This window comes from Andrena cerasifolii, chromosome 1, assembly GCF_050908995.1.
Source record: "Andrena cerasifolii isolate SP2316 chromosome 1, iyAndCera1_principal, whole genome shotgun sequence".
Lineage (NCBI taxonomy): Eukaryota > Metazoa > Arthropoda > Insecta > Hymenoptera > Andrenidae > Andrena > Andrena cerasifolii.
In genome coordinates this window covers 32,895,511-32,913,586 of record NC_135118.1, presented here as the reverse complement: position 1 = coordinate 32,913,586, position 18,076 = coordinate 32,895,511, and the positions used below count along the sequence as shown (strand labels likewise).

At 40.2% G+C, this 18,076-nt stretch overlaps 2 protein-coding genes across 4 annotated transcripts in view; one reads left to right on the top strand and one right to left on the bottom strand.

Moving 5' to 3' along the window:
• The window catches only part of Parvin (beta-parvin), a 411,519-nt gene that overhangs the window by 246,425 nt on the left and 147,018 nt on the right, over positions 1 to 18,076 (bottom strand). The window lies entirely within an intron of this gene.
• Myb (proto-oncogene like protein Myb) overlaps positions 1 to 18,076 on the top strand; it is a 61,863-nt gene that overhangs the window by 33,455 nt on the left and 10,332 nt on the right. For all 3 annotated transcript variants that reach the window (XM_076828312.1, XM_076828306.1, XM_076828315.1), the window contains exons 2-3: positions 14,676 to 14,841; positions 16,930 to 17,094. In XM_076828312.1, coding sequence (XP_076684427.1) covers positions 14,676 to 14,841; positions 16,930 to 17,094 — 331 coding nt within the window. The remainder of the gene's footprint in view (positions 1 to 14,675; positions 14,842 to 16,929; positions 17,095 to 18,076) is intronic.

Here is an 18,076-nt window from a genome sequence, read left to right as displayed (position 1 = left end):
AGCAGCAGAGTTCTGTAAATTTACTGAAGAACTCTAATGAATTTTACTTTATTTAGTATTTTAAATTATAGCCAGAGAATAAGAGCAGTGGTGTTCTGAAAATTTATTGAAGAACTCTAACAAATTTTACTTTATTTAGTATTTTAAATTGAAGCCAGAGAATAAACGCAGCAGAGTTCTGTAAATTTATTGAAGAACTCTAACAAATTTTACTTTATTTAGTATTTTAAATTGAAGCCAGAGAATAAAAGCAGCAGAGTTCTGTAAATTTATTGAAGAACTCTAACAAATTTTACTTTATTTAGTATTTTAAATTAAAGCCAGAGAATAAGAGCAGCAGAGTTCTGTAAATTTACTGAAGAACTCTAATAAATTTTACTTTATTTAGTATTTTAAATTAAAGCCAGAGAATAAAAGCAGCAGAGTTCTGTAAATTTATTGAAGAATTCTAATAAATTTTACTTTATTTAGTTTTTTAAATTAAAGCCAGAGAATAAAAGCAGCAGAGTTCTGTAAATTTATTGAAGAACTCTAACAAATTTTACTTTATTTAGTATTTTAAATTAAAGCCAGAGAATAAGAGCAGCAGAGTTCTGTAAATTTACTGAAGAACTCTAATAAATTTTACTTTATTTAGTATTTTAAATTATAGCCAGAGAATAAGAGCAGCAGAGTTCTGTAAATTTATTGAAGAACTCTAACAAATTTTACCTTATTTAGAATTCTAAATTGTAGCCAGCGAATAGAAGCAGCGGGGTTCTGAAAATTTATTGAAGAACTCTAACAAATTTTACTTTATTTAGTATTTTAAATTGAAGCCAGAGAATAAAAGCAGCAGAGTTCTGTAAATTTATTGAAGAACTCTAACAAATTTTACTTTATTTAGTATTTTAAATTAAAGCCAGAGAATAAGAGCAGCAGAGTTCTGTAAATTTACTGAAGAACTCTAATAAATTTTACTTTATTTAGTATTTTAAATTAAAGCCAGAGAATAAGAGCAGCAGAGTTCTGTAAATTTACTGAAGAACTCTAATAAATTTTACTTTATTTAGTATTTTAAATTATAGCCAGAGAATAAAAGCAGCAGAGTTCTGTAAATTTATTGAAGAACTCTAACAAATTTTACTTTATTTAGTATTTTAAATTAAAGCCAGAGAATAAGAGCAGCAGAGTTCTGTAAATTTACTGAAGAACTCTAATGAATTTTACTTTATTTAGTATTTTAAATTATAGCCAGAGAATAAGAGCAGTGGTGTTCTGAAAATTTATTGAAGAACTCTAACAAATTTTACTTTATTTAGTATTTTAAATTGAAGCCAGAGAATAAACGCAGCAGAGTTCTGTAAATTTATTGAAGAACTCTAACAAATTTTACTTTATTTAGTATTTTAAATTGAAGCCAGAGAATAAAAGCAGCAGAGTTCTGTAAATTTATTGAAGAACTCTAACAAATTTTACTTTATTTAGTATTTTAAATTAAAGCCAGAGAATAAGAGCAGCAGAGTTCTGTAAATTTACTGAAGAACTCTAATAAATTTTACTTTATTTAGTATTTTAAATTAAAGCCAGAGAATAAAAGCAGCAGAGTTCTGTAAATTTATTGAAGAATTCTAATAAATTTTACTTTATTTAGTTTTTTAAATTAAAGCCAGAGAATAAAAGCAGCAGAGTTCTGTAAATTTATTGAAGAACTCTAACAAATTTTACTTTATTTAGTATTTTAAATTAAAGCCAGAGAATAAGAGCAGCAGAGTTCTGTAAATTTACTGAAGAACTCTAATAAATTTTACTTTATTTAGTATTTTAAATTATAGCCAGAGAATAAGAGCAGCAGAGTTCTGTAAATTTATTGAAGAACTCTAACAAATTTTACCTTATTTAGAATTCTAAATTGTAGCCAGCGAATAGAAGCAGCGGGGTTCTGAAAATTTATTGAAGGACTCTAATAAATTTTACTTTATTTAGTATTTTAAATTAAAGCCAGAGAATAAAAGCAGTAGAGTTCTGTAAATTTATTGAAGAACTCCAAAAAATTTACTTTATCTAGTATTTCAAATTAAACCAAAGAATAAAATCAGTGAAGAGTATTCAAACTGTACCAAATGTCACATTTTCTGCAAATACAGTAAGTGTCCAAATACTTATATACTGCAGTGCAGATGTCTTTCTTTAATCTCCAAGTGGATGTACTTGCACCGCATGCATAGTTTGTACAGCACCTTGATGCTACTGTAAAACTGACTGGATTAACAGACTGGACGTTCTTTGTCGATAATGTGAATGCGTGAAGCCCAACAAAGTAGATACCTCGAGAGAAACGTTATCAGCATAGCAAGCCCATTCTGGAATTCCATTGGGTCTATTACTTTCGAGGGGACGAGAAGCATTCCCTCGCACATCGTTTCCCTAGACAGGAAATTTGTGAACTGGTCAGGGCAGCCTATCGACGGCGGAATAATTCGAACGTTGACCTCCAGTGGTCACTTCGGTCCTCCGTTATCTGCGAACGGAGTGTCCCGTACAGAATCATAGAGCCTCTCGTTCGAACGTTGGGGACGCTTTAGTTGGGTCTCCTTTATTCCGTCGAGCCTCGACACATTTCCCCACGGCGACAGAGACCACGTCGATACGATCTTGAAAGTATACAGGAGGCGAAAGGCACTGTTTAGGCACCGTCTGGTTTTCCCGGCAAACCATGACCATGGGGACACGACGGACATCGCCGGGGAAGGGACATTGGCTGGTACGCGCAATGACCTTATTGTTGCGTGACGAGCAACAGGCGGACGGAAGGAAGGAAGAAGGAGAGATGGAAGGAGGAAGGAAGGCTGCCCGGCCTAGGGGCCGCTCGTTGCGAACGGGGCCTGGGGGAAGGGGGGGACAAGGAGCAGACAAGAAGCAAGGAAGTGGCCGAAAAGAGGGGAAAGTTCGGAACTTGGGCAGATGTCCATACGCGTGGCACGCATGCCCGCGAACGCACGATATATGGTGGGTCCCTCGTTTCTCTCCCTTTCTCACGAGAGCCGCTCGATTTTTCGTCCTGAAACCCGTGAATCTCCGGGGGGAACGGACGTGTAATCGCGTGTATCGATGAAAATCGGCCGATGAATAGGTTCGTTAACCCTCTTCCCTCGGCGGCAAGGGGACGATATTTATTATCCAGAATCGGGTAGATTTACGTCCGCCGCCTGGTAACACGGCCTCGATCGTGGTAACAAAGTTGCCTCGAGCGTACGCACAGCTTGGGACGAGCCGGAGTTTATCGTAAGAAGATGTGTCATAAATGATGTCTAATGAGGCGTGACTCAAGGGTTAGGATAAGAGTCGTAGGGGACCGCGTGAAGTTCAACGAAACTAGGTGGATAGATAATCGAAGAAAGGTCAAACTTCCTTCGATTGTACGCGTAGGTGCTCAATAATTTACAAGATATTTCGTTCCTCGCGAGATAACTACTTGCAGAGTCAAACTTTCCTAGGGGGAGTGGTTGGCTCGGTGGTTAAGGTCAAAGTTTCGTAATCGAAGTAGCCAGGGTTCAAATCCTCGTTTCAGTGAAAAGTTTTTTTCGTCGTGGTACTTACTGCGTTTTATTCTGTGGAGAAAATAGAAAAGAAAAAACAAAATAATCGAAGATATTTTCTGTATTTGTTTAATGAATTGCGTCTAATTGTTAACGATTGTCCTCGGTGTTGCGTGACGCTGAAGTCATACAGCGCGTTTCGCGGTCCTAGACAAAGGGGGCAGCTGTTTCACAGCACCTGCTTGTGTCGCCACCTTTCAAGGAAAAGCTAAGTGCGCGAGAGAGAGAAGAAGAAAGAAGCTTTGTTGTTCATTCACATTTCGCCTCGCGACAAGCGGCGCTTTCGCGTCCGTCGAAAAACCCCAGCCGATTGGAAACTTCTACCGGACGTCCTCGACCTCCGACAGTGGTTTCGCATGCAGATTTCAAGGGGAGGGAGCTTAGCAACCGATACATTCAATTCGCCCGATGCTAATTTCGAAGGAAACAGAGGGAACGCTGGGTTCTTCTTGACTACTTCCTTCCTCCTCGACCCACTCCTCAACATACGTGGACCTCTTTTAAATCATTCCTTACGGCACACTCATCAACTCATTCGTCTATTACTAAAAGTAAAATTATTCCAAAAACTATACTCTTAATTATGCTAATCAATCTTACTTACTGGCACGTTAACTCCACAAAAATCCCTATAAATCTTAACTCACATATTCACTAACACTTTCACTGTCCTCGGCGTCTTTTCGTGTCTTAATTACCATTAAAGCATTTACAGTCTACGGTATTAATACGTTTAATTCCAACTGAAACCGAGCTTAGAGTTCAGTTTCTGGATAAATATCCCCTAGCCCAAAGCTTGCGCCACTAAAAGCGTTAAGACAGCGTCACGAATCGCCCAAGTAGAGCCGTGTTGCGAGTCGAATTGTCCTCGATTGCTTCCTTCCTCGTTCTTCCATTTCCCTGCCCATCGTAATTTGGGCGCTCCACGTTCGCCTCGGCGGTTGAGTCAGGAAACTTCAATTACCCCGCTGGCCAGCAGGAAGCGAGTAGCGTCGAAGTAAGAGGATAGAAGGAAGATATAAAAATCCAACGAGATCCGATCGCGTATTACCCTTTCCTGTGTCCCCGTCGTCCCCTCGCGTGCCCCTTCTCAATTTCCTTCCATCTTCTGCTACGCCGATCCTCTCTCTCCCTTCGCCCTGCGGCTTCCCATCCGCCTCGTCGCACAGCGCTGCCCTAAATTGATTAACGAGTGTCCCAGCCAGGCCCGTTTCGCTTGTCCCCGGCACGAGCGGTCACGTGGTGTATTGGGCGTGCAGAACAATCGCGACGATTTTTATCACCGCCACCTTTGTCCACGTGCCTTTCCTTCGGCCTATCGTCCCCCCCATCTCCCGTACCGTCCACTTTTCCACCCGCTTCCGTTTCCTTGCGTCCTCGCTCGCGGTCCTCCTACCTTATCCCCTTCATCCGCTAATTACCGAAAAGCTGGAATCTTTATTGGCGCCCGGCGCGATATTACTTTTTACTGGGGTAATAAAATGAGAGAGAGAGCTGACGTAATTAATTAGGGGCAGTTGCGTTATTGCCGCTGTAAAGCGGACGTCCCTCGTCCCCGGCGTCTCTTATCGCCCTCCTCGTGTTTCGAAACCGAAATCAATCTTCGCGTATCGCGAGATGAGTGATCCTCATCTCGTGCCGTTTTTCGCAATCGTCATCAATAAAGGCGCTAGTCGCCGCGACGGTATAAATATTCATCGAGCCGTCCAGCGGGAACATTGTAATTTATTCGTAATGGCTTGGAGAGCGAACGACCGGCATGCGTAGACCACCCCGCCGCTCAGGGTTAACAATCGTCGCGTGTATACAGTGGTGGTCAAAAGGGACTTGAAAGCTCCTATCTTCGCGTCTGCGTAATTAACCCTTCGTTTGACACTCTGGGTGTGAGCCACCCGTAAGCTGATTTCGACGCTGCGTATCTTCTATACGCAAAATAAATACCTTTTCTCCACAGCTGACTTACAAACTATTTTCTCTCTTAAAGTATTATATCTGAACAATAACCCTGTAAATTTATAGCATCTAATATTGAGATTTGTAAAAGTTACGATTTTTTGAAGATTTTCTTCGCGTTTCCTCGACATATGTTAATCCAGATTTTTTTTACAAAAACTCTGACGAAATTTCAATAAAACAACTATCAGAATACATTCCACGGGCCTTGAATTCGACCCATGATTTTTTTCATAACGATTAGATTCCTCGGATGAGAATGGCAGTCGTTCAAAAATTGTTCCGGGTGTGAGCCACCCGGTATGTCAAAGTTGATTGAAAAAAGAGGTGCGTCAACGAAGGGTTAACTTTACACCAGGCTTTAAGTGTTACCTTGGTGTCACTGGCCTATTCTTTCAACCCCCTCTAAACTATAGGGTGTACACTTTCAAATAGAACTCCTTCCAACGCAACTATCTTACTTTTATTATCGTTCACAGTGTACACTTTGAACGGCGCTGATCTCCTAATATCTGCCACGCGGGGTTGGCTATCTCCAGGGGCACGGTGCGCGCGCATATTTTCGCGGATCGTGAGAATGCCGTGGAAGTCCTGCGTTCGGCCACGTGCCTCGGGATTTAAACTCAAGGATGCCCGCGACCGTTAGACTTCCACGAAGGCGAAAGCTTTTACGTAACGCGAAAAGAAACGGTTACCCATCGTGCTCAAACGCGTATTTACGATTCCCAGGACTACCTCTGCCTCCCATTTTTTTTCCTCCCGTGTAAATAGGAGCTGCTCGACTCTATCGGGCATTAAAGGGATAGATCCAAGTAGGACAGGGGGACGACGATAGGGCTAGTTTTCGTACCCTCTGTTGCAATTTTTGGATTTAAGGAATTTTGGATAAAAATTTAGAATTTGCTTGCATAAACGCGCGAACGTGTGGAAGATAATTAGAGGGAGTGTATTTGAAGTAGATTTCAATGTCGTGGAATAAAAAATTCGGTTTAAGGAAGTTACTCGGTTTTGTATAATTTTATACACTCGCTAATTGTTTACTTCGCGGGCGAGCGTCTTTATGTATTCTGTTCGTTTATGACGCGCAAGTTCACACGTGACAACGGGGCTCCTCTGCACGTGGCTCGCGCCACCTCCATTCTCACTTTCAAATTTGAATGGAGCCTCGAATACCAGACGGAACGTTGAGGAATGCCGCGCACGTTCCGCCTTCGCCGCAGACTTTCGTTCGTTCATACGAATCGGAAAGTGAAAAGCAGAATCCTCGAGAATGGGATTCGTGCGTTTCATTCATCGTTCCTACGAGGACCGTTCTTTGAAAGAGAAGAAAATAGTACCGCGCGCGAAAAAAGCCACTCTGTTCTTCTTCGTTGACTTAACCACCTGTCACGTGACTGGCACTCGACAGAGGTAGTTTCGCTGGAAGACACAGCATCGTTTGCGAGCCCCGCTAATTCGCTATTTCAATACGGCTGGTATGCGAACCTGACTGACCATCCAGCAAGTTCCTCCCGTGGGAGCAGTGGTTGGAGAAATAGATACACCGCGATTGGACACCTCGGCTTGTCATGGAAGACGCTGGCAGCCTTGAGATTTAAATGTGTTCCCCTCTGCCGAGGAATTTTACCATTTATCACGTTTGGTTTCCTAATCGCGTGAATGGTTTAGAAGCATTCCGCTTCATCAAAAGACTATACAATTTAATTTGCGAAGCAGTAACGACGTAACCGTCAAAATTCGTCAATACTCCCATTCAACTGGTTCACCTAAATCGACAAGATACATATTTTATAATGAATGTTAGATATAACATGTTCCAGCACACTAAAAGTGCACACTAAAAAAAAATTTAAACTGACTTAAAAAAAAATAAAAATGTACTGCAAAGTGGAAAATAATTTTTCCCTTATTTCATTTACGACTCTCAATTTTTTTAAGCCGGCGACAGATTTATACAGTGCAAATGATGACGCGTCGACAGGAACAAAATGAGAGTCGTAGCTTCGATAAGGGAAAATATTATTTTGTACGTTTTAGTGCATTTTTATTTTTTTTAAGTAGGTTTTCATTTTTTTCTGTATTTTTATATATGTAAAATAGCAAATAAAAAAAATACAGGAAAAATTAAAGCCTACTTAAAAAAAAATAAAAATTCACCAAAAAGTAAAAAATAATGTACTTTTTAGTGCATTTTTATTTTTACTTTTTAGTGCATTTTTATTTTTTTTAAGTAGGTTTTAATTTTTTCTGTATTTTTATAGATATAAAACATCAAATAAAAAAAAAATACAGAAAAAAATTAAAACCTACTTAAAAAAAAATAAAAATGCACTAAAAAGTACATTATTTTTTACTTTTTAGTGCATTTTTATTTTTTTGAAGTAGGTTTTAATTTTTTCTGTATTTTTATATATATAAAACATCAAATAAAAAAAATACAGGAAAAATTAAAACCTACTTAAAAAAAAATAAAAATGCACTAAAAAGTACAAAATAATTTTTTCCCTTATTGAATCTACGACTCTCATTTTTTTTTATGTCGGCGCCTCATCATTTGCACTGTATGAATCTGGCGCCGGCTTAAAAAAATTGAGAGTCGAAGATTAAATAAGGGAAAAAATTATTTTATACGTTTTAGTACATTTTTATTTTTTTAAGTCAGTTTCATTTTTTTTATACGTATATATATTCAATTTTTTTTTATTTTATACACGCATAAATATATAACATGCTGAGGAGTTATGCCGGGACAAACATAAAAAAAATATATATGGGTCGAATCTATAACTTCCACCTTTTTGAAGTCGGTTAAACATTCAGCGCTAGTGCCTCCACATTTGGAATAATATTCTTCGACTTATCGCATTGTTGGGAACTGTGTTAATACAAGTGCCTCCGTTGAAGAGGCGTATAGACTTCGGCATACGTACGATCTTAACCTCACTGGTTTTCATCACCCTCGAGCAACGTCGTACCATCTCAATCTTAATATTTCCGTATAAAAATTCAAACAGTAGGTACAATTATCTGCGCAAGAATCCTAGAGCTACTTAACCTTCCTTCCGGAGCACTTACTATCACGCACAACGATTTTGGTTAGGTTAGGTCAGTTAAGGGGATGTTCCGGTCTAGCCCCCTATAAATAGGTGATCTTAAGGAATTAATTAAAAGAAAACTACTGCATATAATTTAATGGAACTTTTAGCATTGTATTAAGGATGTCTTAAACTGTATAGATATATATTTTTTTATATAATTAATCATAGCAGACGGCACTGAGGAGTCGTTAAAGTCGAGGCGTCAAAAAATTCAACCAAAAATGGTGGAACCGCTAGCACTTAAACCATTGGTCTGTAATAAAACACAATGCCAGATTATTAAGGGCATAAAACTCGCTAGTGAACTTACCAGAAAAAATACAAAAATTACATTTTTCAGAAAATAATGACACCAGAAGTTTGAAATCACTTTTTCCTTATATTTTTCATCCTCTTAAGCCCTTTGAAAATTACAAATTTTCAAAAAATTCAAAATGTCAGTGGTTTCTCCACTACACAGAAGTATATTCTTCAAAATAAAAAAAGTTTCAGTCGAATCGGATAATAACTTTTTGAGATGCTGGTTCCAGCGATTTTAGGAATACTGTTTCGAGAAAAACGCGTTTAAAGTTTTACGCGAGCGACGAGTGGCTACTCAAATGTCTGTAATTTCGGTAATTTTACAAATTTAAAAAAATCCTTAATTTTTAAAAGGTCGAACATTAAAAAAAAATGAAATAAAAAAAAGTTAGTAGCTTGCTCGAGTTCTTTGTTTATTTTTTATTCTTTATTATAATAGTACCGTAACAGTACTTACTGTTTTTTTTTTTATATCATAAATGAAAGGGCCTATATCCATAAATAAATCACCATCACTATTACTATACCCTCCCATTTAAAGGCTCTTGTCCGAAAGTATTATTCGGTATTCGACAGGGCTTCGCAGCGAGTCGCGTGATGCACAGCTCTGCCGACGGAATCCTGAAAAGTATTCATTCGCATAGCGTCACGAGTCCCGCGACGGTCACATTCGTTTCCCTGCAACGCGGCCTGTGTACTTACGAGAGACATTCCACTTAAACGGCACTCCCCTTTCAGCCGCCAGCGCGCATACTCCCTGCGAGCGCGGCGGCGCGCGCTTCGTAACGTATTCCCGGCTTGTCCGCGGCCGGGAACGTAAACATATGTGCACCTGCGGAAAGCAAATGTGCTTTACGCGCGGAAGATTGCATTGCTAGGCTTCACCAATTAGAAGCCCGATCGCAGGGCGCGCTCGGCGCTGTTCGCGTCTTTCATACAACGTAAGTCTCTCCCTGGCGTAAAACAGCTGCTGGGAGATGGTCTCTGTTTCCTGTAGCCCACGGTCGCCACGTGCGCGCCACCGTTTCAGAGTAAATATCGCACTTTTATGATAGGGGGCACGGGAGAGGGCACGAAAAACCACTGCAGACGGAGCAGGGAAGAATGAACGTTTCCTTTAAGAATTTCTTGCTTTCGGAATATTTATGGGCGGTGTGTTTGAAAGGATGCGGCGGGAGGGGTGAGAGTGATATACGGGGTGACAATAAAGTAGTTTAGGTCGAAGATTAGATAATTAAGTAGCTTAGTTGCTGAATTGGTCGACCCAATTTTCTGCAAATTACTGGACTTTAATATTCAAGAGTATGATTGATGCTTGATGTGGGAAGCGTAATATACGGGGTGTTCCAGAAGTAGCATGATGGAGGATTAGATAATTGAGTAGCTGAGTTCACAAATTGGTCGACTTCGGTCTTTGCAAATTACTGAATTTTAATATTCACACATATGATTAATGCTTAATGTGGGAAGCGTAATATACAGGGTGATCCAAAAGTAGCATAATGGAGAATTAGATAATTGAGTAGCTGAGTTCCCAAATTGATCGATTCCAGTCTTTGCAAATTACTGGATTTTAATATTCAAGAATATGATTAATGCTTAATGTGGGAAGCGTAATATACGGGGTGATCCAGAAGTAGCATAATGGAGGATTAGATAATTGGGTAGCTGAGTTCCCAAATTGGTCGATTCCAGTCTTTGCAAATTACTGGATTTTAATATTCAAGAATATGATTAATGCTTAATGTGGGAAGCGTAATATACGGGGTGATCCAGAAGTAGCATAATGGAGGATTAGATAATTGAGTAGCTTAGTTCCCAAATTGGTCGATTCCAGTCTTTGCAAATTACTGGATTTTAATATTCAAGAATATGATTAATGCTTAATGTGGGAAGCGTAATATACGGGGTGATCCAGAAGTAGCATAATGGAGGATTAGATAATTGGGTAGCTGAGTTCCCAAATTGGTCGATTCCAGTCTTTGCAAATTACTGGATTTTAATATTCAAGAATATGATTAATGCTTAATGTGGGAAGCGTAATATACGGGGTGATCCAGAAGTAGCATAATGGAGGATTAGATAATTGAGTAGCTTAGTTCCCAAATTGGTCGATTCCAGTCTTTGCAAATTACTGGATTTTAATATTCAAGAATATGATTAATGCTTAATGTGGGAAGCGTAATATACGGGGTGATCCAGAAGTAGCATAATGGAGGATTAGATAATTGAGTAGCTTAGTTCCCAAATTGGTCGATTCCAGTCTTTGCAAATTACTGGATTTTAATATTCACACATATGATTAATGCTTAATGTGGGAAGCGCAATATACGGGGTGATCCAGAAGTAGCATAATGGAGGATTAGATAATTGAGTAACTGAGTTCACAAATTGGTCGACTCCAGTCTTTGCAAATTACTGGATTTTAATATTCAAACATATAATTAATATTGAATGTGGGAAGCGTAATATACGGAGTGATCCAGAAGTAGCATAATGGAGGATTAGATAATTGAGTAGCTTAGTTCCCAAATTGGTCGACTCCAGTCTTTGCAAATTACTGGATTTTAATATTCACACATATGATTAATATTGAATGTGTGAAGCGTAATATACGGGGTGATCCAGAAGTAGCATAATGGAGGATTAGATAATTGAGTAGCTTAAATAGTTCCCAAATAAGACGACTCCATTTTTTTGAAAATTTCTCGAATTTACTATCCAAGCATATTAATGCGTAATTTATCCACCTTTTGCGATTTTTATCTCACAGAGGTGATCAGTTCGGCTCATTGATCTTACGTTCCACAAGAATGAAGTATATAACAACAGAATTATTGTGCTTCCTATCCAGGCTACACGGGATCGAGAAACTCGAGCGCCAATTTCGTGGTACCTCTTCGTGCGCGTAGATGTATTTTTCACCCTCGCGTTCGCCCCCTTTCTCGCCCCAAAAACAGCTGCGTGTACCGAGAGGAAGGTGGCCCTATGGTGTGTCTCGCAACGAAGTACAATGGAAGGTTATGAAAACGATAGCGTTTATATAGGATACCGTGGGCTACACGTACAGGCGGGCGACATACAAATATATGGGAAACGCAGATGGCTGATGGACCTTATCGTTTCCATTACTTTCTGGCCCGGAGATACTCCCGTCGCCATTGTCTCTCGGTTGACCTGCAACCGTCTGGAGCCGTTAAAGATAGAACCATTATCAGCCAGATGAGCTAATTACTAGCATTTCATTATGGATTCAAGGGGAAGCTAGTAATTTCCGGTATTAAAATCCTGTTTCCAGCACATGGCGGACGCTGCTACTTCAGAATCCATTCCCTTGTAGCTTCTTATGGGATTAGCCAGTATTTTCAGTGTTGGAGAAGGGTTTTAATTAAAGTCGACTATGTTAAGTTCTCACTATAATTTCAAACAATTATTATTATTATTATTATTATTATTATTATTATTATTATTATTATATTTAACGGGAAATCCCTTAATATACAAGATATATACATAAAACAGAGCCTATAGCGTCTAGAACATAAGTAAATATTAATTAATTCATTAATTAGCCACACGTGAATTTGCTAAATGACTAAGTAATTCAATGCAAAAAGTCCCATAAAATTATATCTAGTAGCTTCCCTTTAATTAATTCCTAAATATCACCTATTTTTATGGACTCTAGGCCGAAAGCAGCCCCTTAAAAAAATCATAGCACAGCTGAATTTAGCTTTCCCATGGATCCCCGACTTAATCTATCGTTACCCGTTTCTTAATCTTCACTGCCCAATAAAATTCTCCAGAAATTTCTCACAGCAATAATTATGAATACTAAAACACGTGGACCTACTGGGAACACTGTTTACTCAAATTCTGGCCCATAATTTTGTAACGCTGGCACAGTAGCGTTTCTGCAACCAGCGCAGGACGCCTCCGCGTGCAGCAGAAACGCGATCGCAGAGGCTGGCTGAAACAGTAAACATAACAAGCCCAGGACCGTTGCGTTCTGCGGTTCACGTGTGTTAGCGAGTGCGTACATCCACTCTCGCAACTTCATCTCCAGTTAACCGGCCATATCGCGGCGAGTTGCGTCACCCAGCGAATATAGGCAGGCTCCACGGTGGCTGGAATGTAAATAGGCTAGAGCGCCGTGCAGCCGACCGTTTGCTAATTGCACCCCGAGGTGGGTCATTGTGCAACCGGCGGAGGACGCCTCGCCGCGAATTTAAAGCCGCCTTAATCGTTATTTTTAAGTAAATACTGCGAGCTCTGTGAGAACGAATAACGATCACTCGGGGAGGAAGTGGACAGGAAATCCCCGAAAACGGAGAGGAGGCAGCGAGAGGCACTCCTGACCGCAAAAACTGACACTCGCCAGGCTGTGGTCAAGATTGCCTCTCGCACGGCGGTTCGGCCAAAGGGTGAGGAACAAAGGGGTGGCGAGGGCGATAGTGCCTCGACAAAGGAGAGGAAGAAACGCGCAGGATGGATGGCCAGCCATCCGTGATTTCCCGCCTTCGCCTTTGTGCGATAAAAAATGAAGGAGATGCTATATCCGTTACAACATTCGCACGTCTCGTCTAGCGAATTTCGGGCCTCGGAAACCCACCCCGTAGTAGCCACATCCAAGCCTCCAAACCGAGAAAATTATCACTCTAAAAAAACGTCAGGAAAACTTAAGCTTAACGATAATATCGCGGATTTTAATAAGCACAAATTCTAATCTGTTAATTTATTAAAATTCCCATCGCGGGAAACGCCCATGGGCGTCCAGTCATTATAGTTGAGAGATAGGAATACAGGAGTTCCGCACGCGGATTTGTGCTCAGTGTCAGAGTTGTCGATATCTTGCAATTTTAAGGGGTCATGCTCAGTCAGGAGGCCGAAAAAGGGTGGTCTCTGGAAATTTTTTACTCAAAAGCTATAACGCATTTCTCCAAAAAACTTTTTTCCTTTTAAGCACTGCATCTAGTACCGTGCAGCGTATTTTTTTTATTTAATAATATTTATCAATGACTAAGTTATTGTCCATCACTCGAAGGTTCTCTAAAAATAAAGGCTTCTGCGGTGACCACTGCTCGAAAGTCGACCATCTAAAATAAAGAAATAAAAAAAATTTACTTATTATATTATAATATCCAGTATTTGAACGAAGGATTTTTTTATCCGACGCTTAGTTTTCTTTTAATTCACGAAAATCAGACACGATTTATGATAAAAATTGAAACTTTCACTTCAAACATCAGCCATTTTTCCCAAATCAATATTTCGAAAAATCCTTCCTTCAAATACTAGATAATATAATATAATAAGTAATTCTTTTTTAAATTTTTTATTTTAGATTCTCGACTTTCGAGCAGCAGTGCCTTTTTTTAGAGAGCCTTCGAGCGATGGACAATAACTTAGTTACTGCTAAATATTTTTAAATAAAAAAATTACGATGTACGGTACTAGATGCAATGCTTGAAAGGAAAAAAGATTTTTTGAGAAATGTGTCGTAGCTTTTGAGTAAAAAATTTCCAAAGACCACCCTTCTTCGTCCTCCTGACTGAGCACGACCCCTTAAGCTCCAGAAGGAAAATGTTTATACTTGGGCTCTGATCTGTGATATCCAGCCTCCTATCGAGAGCGCCGAGTGTCTTGCGAATGTTTGGGCACTGTCAACGTTGGAAGAGGGCAGATTGCCGCGGAGAGGTCTCCAATCAGCTGCTGTAAGACAGTCCTCCTTTGTTTTCTGTTTTAGATCGCGGTCTGGGTACGATTCTAGCAGCGGCGGGGACTCCGACAACGAGTACAGCGGCAGCGTCTGTCGCGGCGCCACTAATCAGTCCCAGAATCCGGCCACGACGAATGCCAGCAGTCATGGCCAGGGGAAGCACGTAAACAAAGGGAGGTGGACCAAAGAGGAGGTAATGAAAACGTTCATGGCGATTTGCGGATTCGAGCTTTCGGTTCACACGCGATCGAATTAGCTTCGAGGGGAAAGCAGGGCTTGGTTTTAACACAGCTGAAAAGTATTCGAAACATTGGAGCACCTCGACAAATCCATATCGAAAAAAAAGTATTTAACTTAATCAAACAGATAAATAGGTCACCTGAACATTTCAAGAAATTTTAAACACTTGCGCGTGACTCCGAAAATTCTTCGACGACTTCGAGCAAATTTTAGCGATTTCTCAAAGCACTCCAGGAGCAAAGGATTCCAAATAGAAAGTCGAGAAACTTTTTTAAAGAGTAGAACTTTTCGAGCTCCACTTTCCAGGCGCATTTATCGAAAAATTTAATTGAAACTCTAACTTAGCAGGAAATAGAACCTACGAAGAAAAGAACCCATCAACCGGTCCCTAAAGTCTCGAAAAGTATTTATCGCGCGAGTCTGGAGCTCGTGGTGACCGATGCAAATGGAAGCAGAGTCGCGCCCCCCGTCTCTCGGCGGATCGAAAATTTCCTAGTGCACATGCGATCGCGTCATCGTACCGTGACTTCGATCGGATGTAGTACAGAAGGAAGGGAGAGCAGGGGGGATACAATGAGCATAGGTCTCGAAAAGAGGTCCACCCTTCGTACCTTCCACAACGAGTTACGTCCGCAGGCAGATGCCCTCGACCACCCCATAGTCATATGCCACCGTAGAGTATAGGGCACGCCGTATGGTTTCCCGTGGGAAACATCACAGAGACCCTATCGATCCTGTGCATTCGTTACCGTGACCTTTCTTCCCCGCTTTTGTCTTCTTCTTTTTTTTTTAATCCTGATGCAATATCGCAGTGAAATGTGCGTGGCCATAAATACGCCCTATTTCTGACAAGGGAACATCCCGGACGCGGAAATTCAAGAAATTCTGTGACTTTGTGAATGTGTAGGGAATTTCCTCCTGGTTACAAAGGAATTTTTGTTTGCTGTTCAAATTCACTCGAAGGGGGTGAAATCAACCCCTGAAAATTCGGTTATTTTCCGATTTTGTGTTATAATTCGTGAACTGTAAAATAATTTTTTACCACATGCTAGATCTAATTAAAAGAAGTAACTTTCGTCTTGAAACTTTTTTTCTATCTCGCACAGTTCCCGAGTTGGAAAATAAAATCGGAAAATAGCCGAATCTTCAGGGGCTAATTTCACCCTCTTCGAGTGAATTTGGGTAGCAAAGAAAAATTTCGTTGTAACCAGGAGGAAATCCCCTACATGTTCACAGAGTTTCAGAATTTTTTAATCTTCGGGTTCAGGATCTTCCCTTGTGAGCGACGTTAACTTAAACCGCATAAATTTCTTCACTTAGACATCTCGAGTGTCAATTATTTATCACGAGAAGAACACTTAGCGCAGTTGGTTTGCCTTTCCTGAAGTTAAAGGTTGAAGAAAGAAGTTACAATGAAAACCGTCCCCAGAATCCAATGTGCGTCTGAAATGTCTGAAGCAGCCTGTACATTAATTAAACGAATTAATAAAAAGTCCTGTAGCAATGCTAATTACGGACCTGCCCATCAGTGTCACGGGGGAAGTTCGTTCAATGTGTTACGTGTCTCCCCTTCGTTAAGCCAGAAGTACATTTCCAATGTGAGGGAAAAAAAGAAACTGGAGTTGGTAACCCGAATTTCGAGCAGTTGTACGCATTTCCTCGAGAGTTATCGATGGGACTCCGCTGATGATCTTGGTCTCCACGCACCTGCTTTTAAACGGGGTCGGAATCACCAGAGTTTTTTCCTCGATGCTTTAACACCTTGAAAATGTATCGCAGTGACGGTAATACGAAGTTGCGCCAAGCAGTGGTGGGTCTCTGGACGCGCATGCGTGAATGGAAGGAAGCTACGCGGTGGGAACTCTTAGGGGATAGAGGTGAACTAGTTTGGGGGTTGACAAGTGATCTAGTTTGGAGGCATTGCTATTTAAAGGGACTTCCCACTGTCCCAATCATTCTTCGTTCCCTCCACTTGCCTCCTCCAACAAATGTCACCGTATACTTGGCACGCTTCTAATTTTTTTATTCGCAATTGTTCCAGGATTCTGTGTTGAAGCAACTGGTGAGCACCGCGGAGCAACTGGGCACGGGGCTTCGATGGGACTCCATAGCTGGCCACTTCCCAGACCGGAGCGACGTCCAATGCCAGCAACGATGGGCAAAGGTCGTGAATCCGGAGTTGGTCAAGGGGCCCTGGACGAAAGAGGTACCTGAATTTCGTTGCATCCTCTTCCCATCGCGGTTTTTCGGTCCTCGTTCCTCGGGCCCTGCGAACCTTCGACTGTAATCTGGCCCCGTCCTCGCGTAAACGTTCCGTGGTATGGAGAAACGAAACTGGGAGGTATAAGGTGATTTGTTTCTTGAGAGATTTTGGGGTGGAATTCGAGGTGATTAATATTAATCTATAACTGGTGACGCGGAGTCTGGGAGACTCCTGCAGGGAATTACTTTTCTTACATTTTTATTCGATCTTGCCCTAGTAGCACAAAATATTGAATACACATACATCCAATATTAAATAGAGGTTCAATCTCTTTTTGATATTTAAATATACATACAATATTTATTCTAGATTAAGAAGCAAATATTTTTTCCAAATATACTGGAAATATTCATTTTATATTAGAAAAAATGTTTTTTTCCAAATATAAATAAAATATTTATTTAATATTAGAAGTAAAATATTTTTTTGTGGCATATTATACCACGCGGCCATAAAAAGAAGGATTGAAAATCTCTCCGCAAAATACACAGTTTTAACGGATTTGTGAGAGGTTTTAAAATTCGTTTGTTAACATTCTTTATCAGAATATTGATTTTCCGTAGAACTGTTCACACAAATGTACAATCCGCATTCCAGTTGCAGTGTGAAATTAGATCAAGCCGATACTTTTATAACTTACCAGGATTTAGTGAAAGTAAAAGAAGTTAAAAGCCAAAATCTATCGTCTTAACAGTTACACTAAATTCAACGAAATTAGTGGAAATGTAACGCCCTCTGTACGTTATTTAAAAAATTATTGCGAAGTGGCATATCACCCCGAGGGATCCTTGTTAAAAATAAAAAGTGGCTCGAGTAATCGTTTATTTTTGGTCCCTCGACTTTGGAACACCTTTGGATCGCTCTTTAGGCTCGACAATTTCAAATTATTAAAGCGGTGTCTGTGATGCTCCAAGTCACCGTCTAC